The 14,045-nt window shown below is 44.9% G+C and overlaps 1 protein-coding gene across 1 annotated transcript in view; it reads left to right on the top strand.

Moving 5' to 3' along the window:
- LOC311243577 (acid-sensing ion channel 1-like) overlaps positions 1-14,045 on the top strand; it is a gene marked incomplete at its 3' end in the record, with an annotated part of 214,241 nt that overhangs the window by 165,539 nt on the left and 34,657 nt on the right. The window contains exons 3-4 of the mRNA XM_084332848.1: positions 1,498-1,648; positions 6,495-6,622. Of these exons, the coding sequence (XP_084188974.1) occupies positions 1,498-1,648; positions 6,495-6,622 (279 nt within the window). The remainder of the gene's footprint in view (positions 1-1,497; positions 1,649-6,494; positions 6,623-14,045) is intronic.

The following is a 14,045-nucleotide window of genomic DNA, read 5'->3' as shown; positions in this document are numbered from 1 at the left end:
ACTGCATCACTGAGCACAGAGTGACAGGTACCATCTTCCTGGACTCTTACTTTTTAAACAGCACTGTGCAATATTACACCTACTGTAGACTTCAGTATATGTTTACTGTATTTATTTACTGTATCTTTTATTCTATTTTTATTCTATTTAATTTTATTCTATTCTTAGGCCATTTGTTTTGTTATTCTTATTCGTGACTTGTTCTGTCTAAATGTTTAATGTTGAGTGATTTGCTGTGTCAAATTTCCCTCAGGATAATGCATTTCTATTCTATTCTATTCTATATCTTTGAAAAGTCTCCATTTATTCAACACTTCTGAATTCACTGACAAACTGAACTGAACTGACAAAAATAAGGTGCATAAAAAAGCAAACAAAATTCCTCCACAGGCTACTCACCATCATTAGTAGAGCGGGCAAGCTGCGTTTTGGGGGACAGAGTGAAATCTTCTTAAAACACTGCCCCTCCACTCATTCCTGAACTTTTTTAAGTCCTTCTCAAATGCCAACTGAATTAAATTGGTCTTGTGCGTCGATGAAGCATACTAAGGCGATGTTCTGTAAAGACGTTCTTGAGGGTAGAAAACGAATTCTCACAGAGTGCCGTGCTAGCTTCAGTAATGTTGTTGTTGACATCAGTGCCCACTAGGGCTGTCCCCGACTAAGGATTTGGATAGTCGACTTTGATTGACAAAAAAAAAAAAAATTTACCAGGGTGGGCACAGCTGACTCAGTGGGCGGGCCCGGCCCCCTAATGCCCGCCCATGGCGCCGGGTCTGTTAGGGAACAACCACACTGTTTGCCTAGCTTAGCGTCATTCACTGGAAGTAGGTGTGCCAGAGTAGCCTAGTTCTCAACAGTCACGAAATACACTCCAAATACAACTCAAAAACGTTCCTGTAAACATGTTGTGACCTGTGTATTTACCACATGGAGAAACATTTAAAATAATTTAGATATTTTCGTTTTTCTAAGCAGATACTGTATATACAGATAGATTTCATCACCTCAAAAGCCCTGTTGCTTTTTGAAAAACGGGGCTTTTGAGGTGATGCAATCACTGCACCCAGGCAGCAGTGGTTCGGCAAAAAATAGTTCAGAGTATATATCTGGTCACAACATGTTTACAGGAACGTTTTGGAGTTGTATTTGAAGTGTATTTCGTGACTGTTGGGAACTAGGCTACACTGGCACACCTACTTCCAGTGAATGACTAACTCCAGGGTAGATGGCAAATAAGCGAATTTCCCCAAAAGTTGGCGTGTTCCTTTAAGCTTGAAAGGATTCCTTCTCACTTGTGACACCTTTAGCCCTGCACCAACCAAGGGATGTACTCGTACACATTCTCCTTTCATTATCACTGGAAGAGAATGTAAAAAAAGGGAGAAACACAAAAACACAAGTACATTTTCCCTTTGCCAGATCTGCTCAATGTGATTGATTGATTGATTGATTGATTGATTGATTGTTTGTTTGTTTGTTTGTTTGTCCTGTCAGGTTTTCACGCGCTATGGGAAGTGTTACACGTTTAACGCCGGAGGAGATGGAATCTCTCCACTCACCACCACCAAGGGAGGGATGGGCAACGGACTGGAGCTCATGCTGGACATCCAGCAGGATGAGTACCTGCCTGTCTGGGGAGAGACAGGTGAGAAGACTTCATTGTTATTAATTTAGTCACTGCTGTACTGCCATCTCTCTCTCTCTCTCTCTCTCTCTCTCTCTCTCTCTCTCTCTCTCTCTCTCTCTCTCTCTCTCTCTCTCTCTCTCTCTCTCTCTCTTATTTATATTCCTCTCTCTTCTATGTATTCCTCTCTCTCTTATCTATCTGCCTCTCTTCTTTTTTTTTTTTTTTATTGGTCTTTTCCCCCCTCCATTTTCCTCCGATTTTCTCCCATCCCAATGTTAGTCGTTATGCCAATTCCCAATCCCCTTCCTGGTCACTGCGCACCTACCCCCCACAGTCGGTCTGGGAGAGTGGAGGCTATCACGTGCTTCCTCCGACACACGTCCAGCCAATCAACCGCTTCTTTTCACCTGGCAGCGCGGATTCTCATTGAGAGGGCGTAGCGTGTGGAAGGATCACACTATCCCCCTCAAGTCCTATCCGCGCTTAGCAGGCGCCCCGACCGAACTGTAGGAGTCGCTGTTTACAACGACCCGGACCCACCCCGCCAGCTTCTCCCACCCTCTAATACTGCCAATTGTATTAGTGTGAACGGCCAGCCAAGCTGGTGACAACCCCGGAGCTGTGAGCTGGATTCGAACAGGCGAATCTAGCCGCTCCGGGGTTTGGTGACAAACGCAATCTCCGTTACGCCACCTGACCGCCCTATCTGCCTCTCTTCTATATAGTCCTCTCTCTCTTATATATCTGCCTCTCTCTTATTTATATTCCTCTCTCTCTTATCTCTCTCTCAGCTCTCTTGTCTATCTGTCTCTTATCTATTTGTCTCTCTCAACTCTCGTATCTGATTGATTGATTGATTGATTGAAAAGTTTATTAACAGATTGCAGAATGGGTACAGTACAGTACAGCTCAATACATACAATTGTTAAGAGGATGCAGACCTGAGAAAGACTTTCGTCTTGTTTCCATCAGGGTCCTCCATTTTCAATTCATCATATGACACACACGACATACAGATAGACAGTACTGCTACATCTATACATTTATGACATACCAGATTTTCAAATACAGTACTGTTTGTGATACTAAAAAAATCCAGAAAAAGAGTGTATATACATTTGACATAGAAACTGTGCATTGGGGGAGGTTGGGTAGGTGGGGTGGGGCTGTACATTGGAGGGGGGGGGACACACACTGTACATTGGAATACTGACCTACATTTAACATAGAAACTGTACATTGGAGGAGGTTGGGTAGGTGGGGTGGGGTTGGGTGGGGCTGTACATTGGAGGTGGGGGGGGGGGGGGGGTTGGGTACATTGGAATACTGACAAAGCCATGCTTGGTCTTTATTGTACAACTGGGTTAGGACATTTGTAGGGGCCAGTTTTGAATTGCAGTCTCCCGTAGGTGTTCTTTGAGAGTGTTTTTGAAGGTGGGTAGTGATTCACATTCCTTTACAGCTTTGGGTAGGGCGTTCCACATTGTTGTGGCATAATTGCGAAACGTGTTTAGTCCCTTGTTTGAGCCGAATCTGGGTTTTACATGATTTGTGGAGCTCCCTCTGGTGTTGTGATCGTGGTATTCACTGACCTTTGGGAAGTATTTTGACATGTACATGGGTACCTTGGTCGTGTAGTGTATCTTGTAGACCAGGCCCATTGCAAGTTGCTGTACTCTGTCATCTACTCTAAGCCATCCTAGGTTGGCAAAGTGTGCAGGGGTGAGGTGGGTTCTAGGAGTCAGGTCAAGCAGTAGTCTGACTAGTTTGTTTTGAGATGTTTGTAATTTGGTTTTTAGTGCCTTTGAGGTGCTTTGGTACCATGAGGTGCAAGCATAGTCGTAGTACCCTTGAATGAGTGCTCCTGCCAGAGTCTTCAGGGTATTCTTGTTTACCAGGGAGGAGATCCGGTACAAGAATCGAGTTCGTTGATTGACTTTTTTTATTACATTGGATGCCATTTTGTCACAGGAAAGATTAGCCTCTAGGATGGACCCCAGGTAGGTAATTTCATCTTTCCTTGTGACAATATTGTCAGCCACTGTAACAGAGAAGGCGTTCGTCTTGCTGAGTTTGTTATTTGAACCGAAGAGAATGGACTCTGTTTTGCCCATGTGTAATGATAGTTTGTTGTCGGCGAGCCATATGCAGATTTTGCCTAGTTCCGAGCTGAGGGTTTTTTCAACCTGTAACTTGTTCTTGTCAGAGACCAGCAGGGCTGAGTCGTCCGCAAACAGGAACAAGTTGCAGTCACAAGCTGACGACATGTCATTTGCATAAATTAGGAACAGTAGTGGTCCTAGTATGCTTCCTTGTGGAACACCACAGTTCACTGTGAGGGGGGGGGATAGGGTACCGTTTACCTCCACCATCTGTTCTCTCCCCTCCAGGTAGGATTGTATCCAGCTCACTGATAAACTATCAAAACCAATTGCTTTTAGTTTGTCAATCAGAATGGTGTGATTGACAGTGTCGAAGGCCTTTTGTAGGTCTAGCATGACCATGCCGCAGTATTTGCCCGCGTCCACCTCTTGCTTGATGTGGTCGTTCAAATAGAGAAGGCATGTGTCAGTGGAGTGGGATGTTCTGAAGCCAGATTGGAATTCGTAGATTAGATTTTTATCCGTAAGGTACTTTTCGACCTGTTCGTATACTATTTTTTCCATGACTTTCGAGATGGATGTAAGGATAGAAACAGGGCGGTAGTTGCCTGGGTCTAATTTGCTGCCCTTTTTGTGCAGGGGTGTTACTCTCGCTATTTTGAAGTCCTATCTGTCTCTCTCTTACTATCTATCTATCTATCTATCTATCTATCTATCTATCTATCTATCTATCTATCTATCTATCTATCTATCTATCTATCTATCTATCTATCTATCTATCTATCTATCTATCTATCTATCTATCTATCTATCTATCTCTCTTATCTATCTGCCTCTCGTATCTATGTTCCTCTCTCTCTCTTATCTGATTGATTGAATTGATTGAACACTTTAATTAACAGATTGCAGAATGGGTACAGTACAGTACAACTCAATACACACAATTGTTAAGGGGATGCAGACCAGAGAAAGACTTTCGTCTTGTTTACATCAGGGTCCCCCATTTTCAATTCATAATGACATTTATGACATACACAACATACAGATAAACAGTACTGTTACATTTGTGACATACAAGTCAAGATATGCAAATATACAGTACTGTTAAACAGAAATCCTAACAGTAAATATATAAGGGGGAGGGTACATTAGGAGGGGGTGGGAGGGTGTTCGGACATTTACGGGGGCCAGTTTCGAATAGCAGCCTCCCGTAGGTGCTCTTTGAGAGCGGTTTTGAAGGTGGGTAGGGATTTTTTACGGCTGTGGGTAGGGCGTTCCACATTGATGTGGCATAATTGCTAAACGTGTTTAGTCCCTTGTTTGAGCCGAATCTGGCACATGATTTGTGGAACTCCCTCTGGTGTTGTGGTCGTGGTATTCACTGACCTTTGGGAAATATTTCGACATGTACATGGGTATCTTAGTGGTGTTGTGTATCTTGTAGACCAGGCCCATTGCAAGCTGCTGTACTCTGTCGTCTACTCTAAGCCATCCTAGGATGTCAAAATGGGCAGGGGTGAGGTGGGTTCTAGGAGTAAGGGCTGAGTCGTCCACAAACAGGAACAAGTTGCAGTCACAAGCTGACGACATGTCATTTGCATAAATTAGGAACAGTAACGGTCCTAGTTCTACGGTCTATCTATCTCTCTCTCAGCTCTCTTATCTGTCTCTCTCTTACAGTATAATCTATCTATCTATCTATCTCTATCTATCTATCTATCTATCTATCTATCTATCTATCTATCTATCTATCTATCTATCTATCTATCTATCTATCTATCTATCTATCTATCTATCTATCTATCTATCTATCTATCTACAGATACAGCACTCAAAACTCAAACCTCTCATGCCTCTCTACCACTCTCTACCACTCCTCTATTGTTCTTGACCGGGCCAGATTTCACACCTCCACTTCCTCCCACAGGCTGGGCAGATTTTCATCTTAAATTTTTATTCGTCCCAAATGTCCCAGCCCCATCAGATTTCTTAGCTTTTTTCACTGTTTACTTATCATGCATTGCAACACTAATATATGGTCAGTACCCCAAGTCAGACTGCCCATATAAAAATTATTTTGGGGGTCTGAGGGCAGTAGCCCCCGACCCCCTCCCTGGGGAAGCACTTAAGTTAACTACCCTCCCTTTGTTCCCCCAGCCAACACCCCCGGAAAATTAACACCTGAGTAGACTTAAGTGGCACACAAGCAGCAACAAGCAGCAGACAAGCAGCAGAATTGGTTTGATTTTTGAGCGCTGCGTCTGTATCTATCTATCTATCTATCTATCTATCTGCCTCTCTCAACTCTGTCTCTCTCTCTGTCTTTCTCTCTCATCCCTCTCTTCCTCTCTCTGTCTCTCTCTCACATTCCTCTCTCTCTCTCTCTCAAGCTTTCATCCCCCTTCTTCTCTCTTTCCTCTTCTGTCTCTCATGACTTGTGTCGTGTGTGTGTGTGTGTGTGTGTGTGTGTGTGTGTGTGTGTGTGTGTGTGTGTGTGTGTGTGTGTGTGTGTGTGTGTGTGTGTGTGTGTGTGTGTGTGTGTGTGTGTGTGTGTGTGGGTGTGGGTGTGGGTGTGTGTGTGTGTGTGTGTGTGTGTGTGTGTGTGTGTGTATGTGTGTGCGCATGCATGTTACTCTGCCAACCCGTGCCTCATTATGTGCTGCTCTGTCACACAGCCCGACTCCTCTAGGTGCTTAATGCAGACAGTGGACTCATTAGTGAAAATAGCTGATCCCAGTCTCTTCTCCCCCACGACTCCACAGATGAGACCTCGTTCGAAGCCGGGGTCAAAGTTCAGATCCACAGCCAGGACGAGCCCTCCTTCATTGACCAGCTGGGCTTCGGAGTGGCGCCTGGGTTCCAGACGTTTGTCTCCTGCCAGGAACAGAGGGTAGGCGTGTTCTTTACTGTGTGGCCTGGAAGCCTGAATACTTTTGACAACAAATGTTTGTTTCCGTGTTTCTGATTGGCCAGGTCATTTCTGGTCATGTGGCATGTACGGCCAATCGTGGGACCGCAAGTGTCTACACTGGTTAAGCTTAGGCGCTCTTTCGAAGTTGGTTAAGGTTAGAGTTTGTCTTAAAGCATGGCGATAGAACGCCAGGTAGTTTGCAGGCTGTTAGACGCGGAAATAGGCGCAGAACTTGCTGTCCCACGATTGGCGCACATGTCACATGACCTGGCCAATCAGAGCGCAAAACTCGCACGCGGAAACAAACATTTGTTGTCGAAAGTATTCACGCGGCCTGGAAGGGATTTACTAATGTGTTTCTCCCATGAAAACAATTAAGAGTTAAAGGTAGACATTTACCCTGGAACAGCTCATTTACCCTGCATCAGATAATTTACCCTGGATCAGCTCAGCCTTTAATAACAAATCTGCTGCTAAATATGCTGCTGATTGGGAAACCTACAGATACTTGAGGAAATTATGTAAGACCAAAACAAGGAATGCAAAATCCAGCTATTATATACTATTATTTCTGATCCTTCCTTACTTATCTCCCATGCTTTCCGTTATTACTTCTAACGGTTCATTTTCCTTTAGAAATAGCTTGCCTACTGATGTTTTTCATGCTATAAAAGTACAGTAAGTAGTAGTGCTGGTCCAGATTGTTTGGAACAAATGTGCAGCTCATGTAAGTTGAGCTTATAGGACTAGATATTACAATCCCTTAGATAATCAGCACTTTTTTGAATGGGGTAGTGGTAAAAGCTTCACTGGGGTCTTCAGGTGGGCACCCTCCTTCATTGGTGTTTCGTTGACAGGCCCACGACACCTCCGAAGGGCTCAACGGCAACACCTGGCGTCCCTTTTACCCCTCGATGGTTATTTTGCAGCCCAATTGGGGTCCTTTCTCTTAATCCATAGCCATCTGCTGCTTCGTTCGGCAGCCTCTGACAGTGTTTTGACAGCTTGTCGGAATGCCTGTCCTCGCACTCCCATCCCCTTAAGAAGCTTGGTTGTGGACATGGCAACAAATCCTCTAGAACCAACCTCCACCGGAAGCACCTGGGCACGCCAGCCGCGTTGTTCTGCCTCGGCTGCTATGTCGGAGTACTTCAGTCGTTTACGTTCATATGCTTCACCAACTGCAGCCTCCCATGGTACAGTTAGTTCCACAATGAATACAGACTTCTGGGAGGTTGACCACAAGACCAGGTCCGGCCTGAGGTTAGTTGTAATTATCTCAGGCGGAAAGATTAGTTTCTGGTCCAAGTCAACCTGCATTCTCCAATCCCGGGCAGTGTCCAGGAGGGTTGCCTCCACTCTTGCAGATGGCTTTGCTGGGAGCTGTCCTGCTCTTACAAAAGAAGTGGTGTTTGAGTGTCTAGGCATTGGGGGAGGGAGGGCATTGTTGGTAGTTCTCCTTCCTTCCAGGGTGATTGCCAGTTGTCTTAGGACCTGGTTGTGTCTCCAGGTGTAGCGCCCTTGGGACAAACTGGTTTTGCAGCCGGTGAGGATGTGCCTCAGTGTTGCGGGGGTTTGGCAAAGCACAATGTATCCCCTTGTAGATTTATTTAACTTGCCTCCATCTACTTTCTACTTATTCAATTCCCCCTGTATGGAAATGTGCCAGAGTTACCTCTCTTTACAAAGGTGGACTGGAGACCCATCCGATGTGAATATGTATCAATATTTATTTGTATCATTTGTACTATTGCTAAAATCTTTGAGAAACATATTTTAATCAATCATCACACTACATCAATCTGTTCAATATTTGATCTCCATCCCAAATTTCCAATCAGGTTTTAGACCTAACTTTTCCACCACCACAACTCTTCTTAAACTCACTGTGTTCTCATCCTTTCATAAAGGCCAACTCACAGGTGCAGTTTTGATCTATCTTTCCAAGGCTTTTCATATGGTTGATCACCACCTCCACCTTCTATTGGTTTAACTCAAAATGCTATCCTCTGATTTATTGCTTATCTTCATAATATATCAGTGTGTTGTATTTGCTGGTTCTCAATCTGACTATTGAATTGTTGAAAAGGGTGTTCCACAAGGTTTCACCTTGGGACCACTTCTTTCTTCTATTTGTATTAACCTCTTAACAGGCGTCCCCAAAAGTGGTCATTTTAGTTTTCGTGTTTGAGGACTGCATATTTTTTTTGCAAACCAATATACTATACTTTATACTTATAGCACACTTATAGCCTGCTCCTGAACATTGGTAAAACCAAGGAGCTGATCGTGGATTATAGGAGAGGACAGCAGGAGACACACACACCACTGAGTATAAACGGGGCTACCGTGGACAGGGTGAGCAGCTTTAAGTACCTGGGGGTCCACATCTCAGAGGATCTGACATGGACAACACACATAGACTCAGTCGTAAAAAAGGCGAAGCAGCGCCTCTACCACCTGAGACAGTTAAGGAAGTTCAGAGTATCTGGGAAGATACTCCAGTCCTTCTACTCCGGAGCTGTAGAGAGCATCTTGACTGGAAACATCACTGACTGGTATGGAAACAGCACGGCACAGGACAAGAAGGCCCTACAGAGAGTGGTGCGCTCAGCCGAGCGTACCTCGGGTATTGCACTACCACCCCTGCAGGTTCTATACAACAAGAGGTGCAAATCCAGAGCCTGCAGAATAATGAAAGACCCACACCACCCCAACAACAGCCTGTTCATGCTGCTGAGGTCAGAGGTCAGGCCTGCGAACCCCAGCTACGAGGACAGAGAGACTTCGGCTCAGCTTCTTCCCCCAGGCCATCAGAGCCTTGAACACTGAACTCTCCACACACAAGCACACATGAGCACACACACGACACACACACTGTACACGCTCACACACTAGCAGCCACTTTAACATGAGCAAGCACACACTCATGCTGCACACGCCCACACTTATGGCCACTAAGGAAAGGTCACTTTAAAAATAGTATAGTAACAGTAACAGTGTATTGCACTACCAAAGGACCTAGCATGTCCTCCATGCTCTGTAAATAACTTATGTACAAATACCGATATGCCCTACTATGTTACTTGTTTATTGCACAATGTTGTTTTATTGGATTCTATTATATGTTGTTACTACTGTATTGCACATCGTTGCGGGCAAGACCACCCGCATTTCATTGTATACTTGTATGCCGTGACAAATAAAACTCTTGACTTGACTTGACTTGCATGAGCCTGTTCTCTTTTGAAAGAAAATTCACTTTTAGTGCTAATGAAATAGAGTAACATAGGTCTGAACTTGAGTTGTAGAAAAACTTGTTACTCACAAAAGACACACTGGGTACATAGCCTGAGGTCTTGTGTAGTACATGTCCGAATTTCATAAAATTCCGTTCAGAAATGAGTGATTAGAAGCGGTTTTGGTAAAAGGTGAGAGAGCTCAGAAAACGATTTTCTCACAGACTTCAATGCATTCAACGGAGAATTCTCTTCCTGTTTTGGCTTGTGACTTTTCACCTAGATCCATGATTCGCTCATTCCCAGGTCGGGTACCATTGGAAAGCCCGACTCATTGGTTACAACCCTGTCCGAGATCGCCAAATGATTGACAGAGGTAGAGACTCGAGAGTCGGGAGTGGTATTTGAAAAAATTTAAAGTCTGCAACTAGATGTCACTAGAGCACCAGCATGTCAGACCAAAACAATGGTGTGCTTACATACTGTGGGGTACGTTTCGTATGTTGTACCATCAAACTAAGTTCAGATTAAACTGTCAAAACTAGGCGTTGCCGATCAAATATGAATCAAGATCCTACAAATGTATATCCTATTTCTCCCATAAAATGTTGTCAGAAACATATTTTAGGTCCAACTTTAGATTGAAGAAGAGCTGAGCGAGCAAGCTACCAAAACAAAGAACAGAGATGCTTGGATTACAACACACAGAGGGAGTGTCACTTCATTCTCTGCTCAGGGCAACATTACTCCACTATATCTGTTACATAGCAATAGCTGGTTGTTGCTATATTAATGTTCATAATCCCCAATATTTAAGCATTACATCACGCGCAGGAGTGGTTTGTGACCAATAAACCATGCCTAGGGGTGGTCGTTAGGCCCGAGGCGCAGCCGAGGGTCGTTAGACCCCCCTAGGCATGGTTTATTGGTCACAAATCACGACTACAAGTGGTGTAAAGCTTTTATACAACTGCCAGATTCATCCAACCTTATTTCTATACAATAAACACACATTAATCGAAGATTTATTGAAAAAACCATCCGCCAGAAAAAGTAGTTCCCACAACTACAAAAAAGACAAGTTGCCTCCATGTGGAAGCAGCTTGAAGTGCATCCAACCAAACTAACACATCCAACTGTGTATTATTGGAATGATTGAGAGAAGTTGCCTCATGTGGAAGCAGCTTGAAGTGCATCCAACCAACTAACACATCCAACTGTGTATTATTGGAATGATTGATTGAAAATTTTATTACCAGATGCAGAATGGGTACAATACAGTACGGCTCAATACACACAATTGTTAAGGGAATGCAGACCTACTTTCCATAGAACTTCATTCTTAGATGCTTCTATATAAAGTAGGTAAAACAAATTAAAACGTTTTCTTTGCCCTATAGGAAAAAAACGTTTTCTTCGCCCTATTTTTTTATTTATTTCTTTTAGCCTAAACTTAACCAGTTGGAAACCAGGGGTACAGTAATAAAATTAGCAATCAACCAATCAATCAATTCAATAGACCATGCTCACTTAAAACAGCGCTGCTTCTCTCTCAGTCTGACTCCCCCGCTGTTGCAGACAGGAGTGTGTGTGTGTGTGTGTGTGTGCGTGTGTGTGTGTGTGTGTGTGTCACAGTGTGTGTGTGTGTGTGTGCGTGCGTGTGTGTGTGTATGTGTGTGTGTGTGTGTGTGTGTGTGTATGTGTGTGTGTGTGTTTGTGGGTACGCCAGCGTCGGACAGTGTGAGAGAGAACGCTGCAGTCAGTAGAAAGTAGGAAGGAAGAAATTTAAATCAATCAATTAATCAATCAATCAATCCGCGATTTTTCTTTTGTTCTAGATTGACTCAAGACCCATCAATTACATCATCCAACATTGTTTAAAGGACTAACACATTCCCCTTGACAGAATCGCTTCATATTTAGTCGTTATGGTGCTTTCAACATAACCATTTGTTGTCCGCGATCTTGTTTTCTCCCGGAGTGAGCCGGGGAGTGATATGTGATTCGGTTGTGGGCGGGTCCTGAGCCCAGGACCGTGGATTGTTGCCAATAAAGACGTGTAAATGGCCAATCAGAATCGAGAAATTTGCATGCCGTTGTATAATGTGGAATACAGCACCTTTAACCCTTTCACTACCACACTACAGAAGAGTAACCTTTCACTACCACACTACAGACGGTTAACCTTTCACTACCACACTACAGAAGGTTATATTATCGTACTTGGCCATCGCGTCCCGCTCTTAAAGCCTATCGAGATATACCTCATCTCATGTACCTATTGTACTCCATCAACGAAAAAAACACGTACACCTACACCTGCCGGGTCCCGCCCCTATGGATACGTGCTGTATCCAACCAACTTACTGCTTATCTCTTACAGAATGACCTCCTAGACCCCAATCAGTCTGGCTTCCGGACTGGCCACTCCACAGAAACGGCCCTCATTGCGGTCACAGAGGCACTTCACTTAGCAAAAGCGAAAGGCCTCTCCTCTGTCCTGATTCTCCTAGATCTATCTGCAGCCTTCGACACAGTCAACCATCAGATCCTCCTCGCGGCCCTCGCAGGAATGGGAGTGGCTGGATCTGCGCTGACATGGCTGACATCATACCTCAATGACCGCTCCTACCAAGTGTCATGGAGAGGGACTCTGTCGGCCACCCGCCTCCTCCGGACGGGTGTCCCCCAGGGCTCGGTCCTAGGACCCCTTCTCTTCTCCCTCTACACTAAATCACTGGGTAACATTATCACGTCTCATGGCTTCTCATATCATTGTTATGCCGATGATACTCAACTCTTCCTCTCCTTCCCTCCCTCAGATATCCACGTCTCTGAGCGGATCTCGGCCTGTCTGTCCGACATCTCCGCCTGGATGACGACCAACCACCTCAAACTGAACCTAAGCAAAACAGAATTGCTCCACCTGCCGGCCAAATCCTCCCCCCTGACCGACCTCTCCATCACAGTCGAGAATGCAGCTGTGACCGCGTCGCCGACCGCCAAGAACCTTGGTGTTGTCCTCGACGACCAGTTGAACTTCTCTGCTCACATCGCAGCGACAACCAGAACCTGCCGATTCCTCCTGAGCAACGTCAGAAGGATACGCCCCTTCCTGACAAAAGAAGCCACCCAACTCCTCGTCCAATCAACAGTCATCTCCCGCCTCGACTACTGCAACGCACTGCTAGCTGGCCTCCCGGCCACTGCCACCAAGCCTCTTCAACTCATTCAAAATGCAGCGGCCCGCCTGATCTCAAACCTACCGAAGTCGGCCCATGTCACCCCACTTCTTAGGGACCTGCACTGGCTCCCCATTGCTGCACGTATCCGTTTCAAGGCCCTCGACCTAGCATACCGTGCGGCAAAGGGAACCGCTCCCGCCTACCTCCGGTCAATGGTCTCTAACTACACACCCTCAAGACCCCTACGCTCTGCATCTTCTGGCCGCCTCAGATCTACTCCTATCCAAGCTCCCGGAGGGTCATCAAAGAGAAGCCGCCTATTCTCAGTCCTTGCCCCACAATGGTGGAATGAACTACCCATCCCAGTTAGGACAGCCGAATCCCGTCCAATCTTTCGCCGTCGACTAAAGACTCACTTCTTCAACCATTATCTGAAATGATAATAAAAAAAATAAATAAAAAATCTAACCCCGACTAACCTTAATGTCATGCACTTGTCCTAATAAACTAACCTACACTGTAACACGCAACACTTTGATGAACATTGTTACTCAGCTGATAGAGTTATACCCTTCTTGCTGTCTTGTCGCACAGAACTTGTAAGTCGCTTTGGATAAAAGCGTCAGCTAAATGACTAAATGTAAATGTAAATGTATAAGACAGTAGGCCTGGTCACCAAACACTCTTCCTCTATTTTCGTTTCCATCATAACGGTCGCAGTGCACCTTATGTAAACTAGTTGTTATGAAAAGATTATGAGAAATTGCGTAATGTTGAAAGTTTGCTTACCCCTGGAATCTTCGGGGCATGTTTCAGCGACACGTCGGGCCTATTCTGATGTTTCCTCGTCTGGTGACAGCAGATCCAGGAGCAGCGTGCAAGGTTGGCTATCGGGCCGGCTTGTACACAGGTAGGCCCTGTGTCATCAGGCATGGGTATTAGTGTTAGTAATGCTGGGTTGTTTTGTTACACAACCAT

The sequence above is a fragment of the Notolepis coatsorum genome (genome assembly GCF_963971535.1).
Source record: "Notolepis coatsorum genome assembly, chromosome: 17".
Taxonomy (NCBI): Eukaryota; Metazoa; Chordata; class Actinopteri; order Aulopiformes; family Paralepididae; genus Notolepis; species Notolepis coatsorum.
Note: the sequence above shows the minus strand (reverse complement) of the source record. Positions and strands in the feature narration are given on the sequence as shown.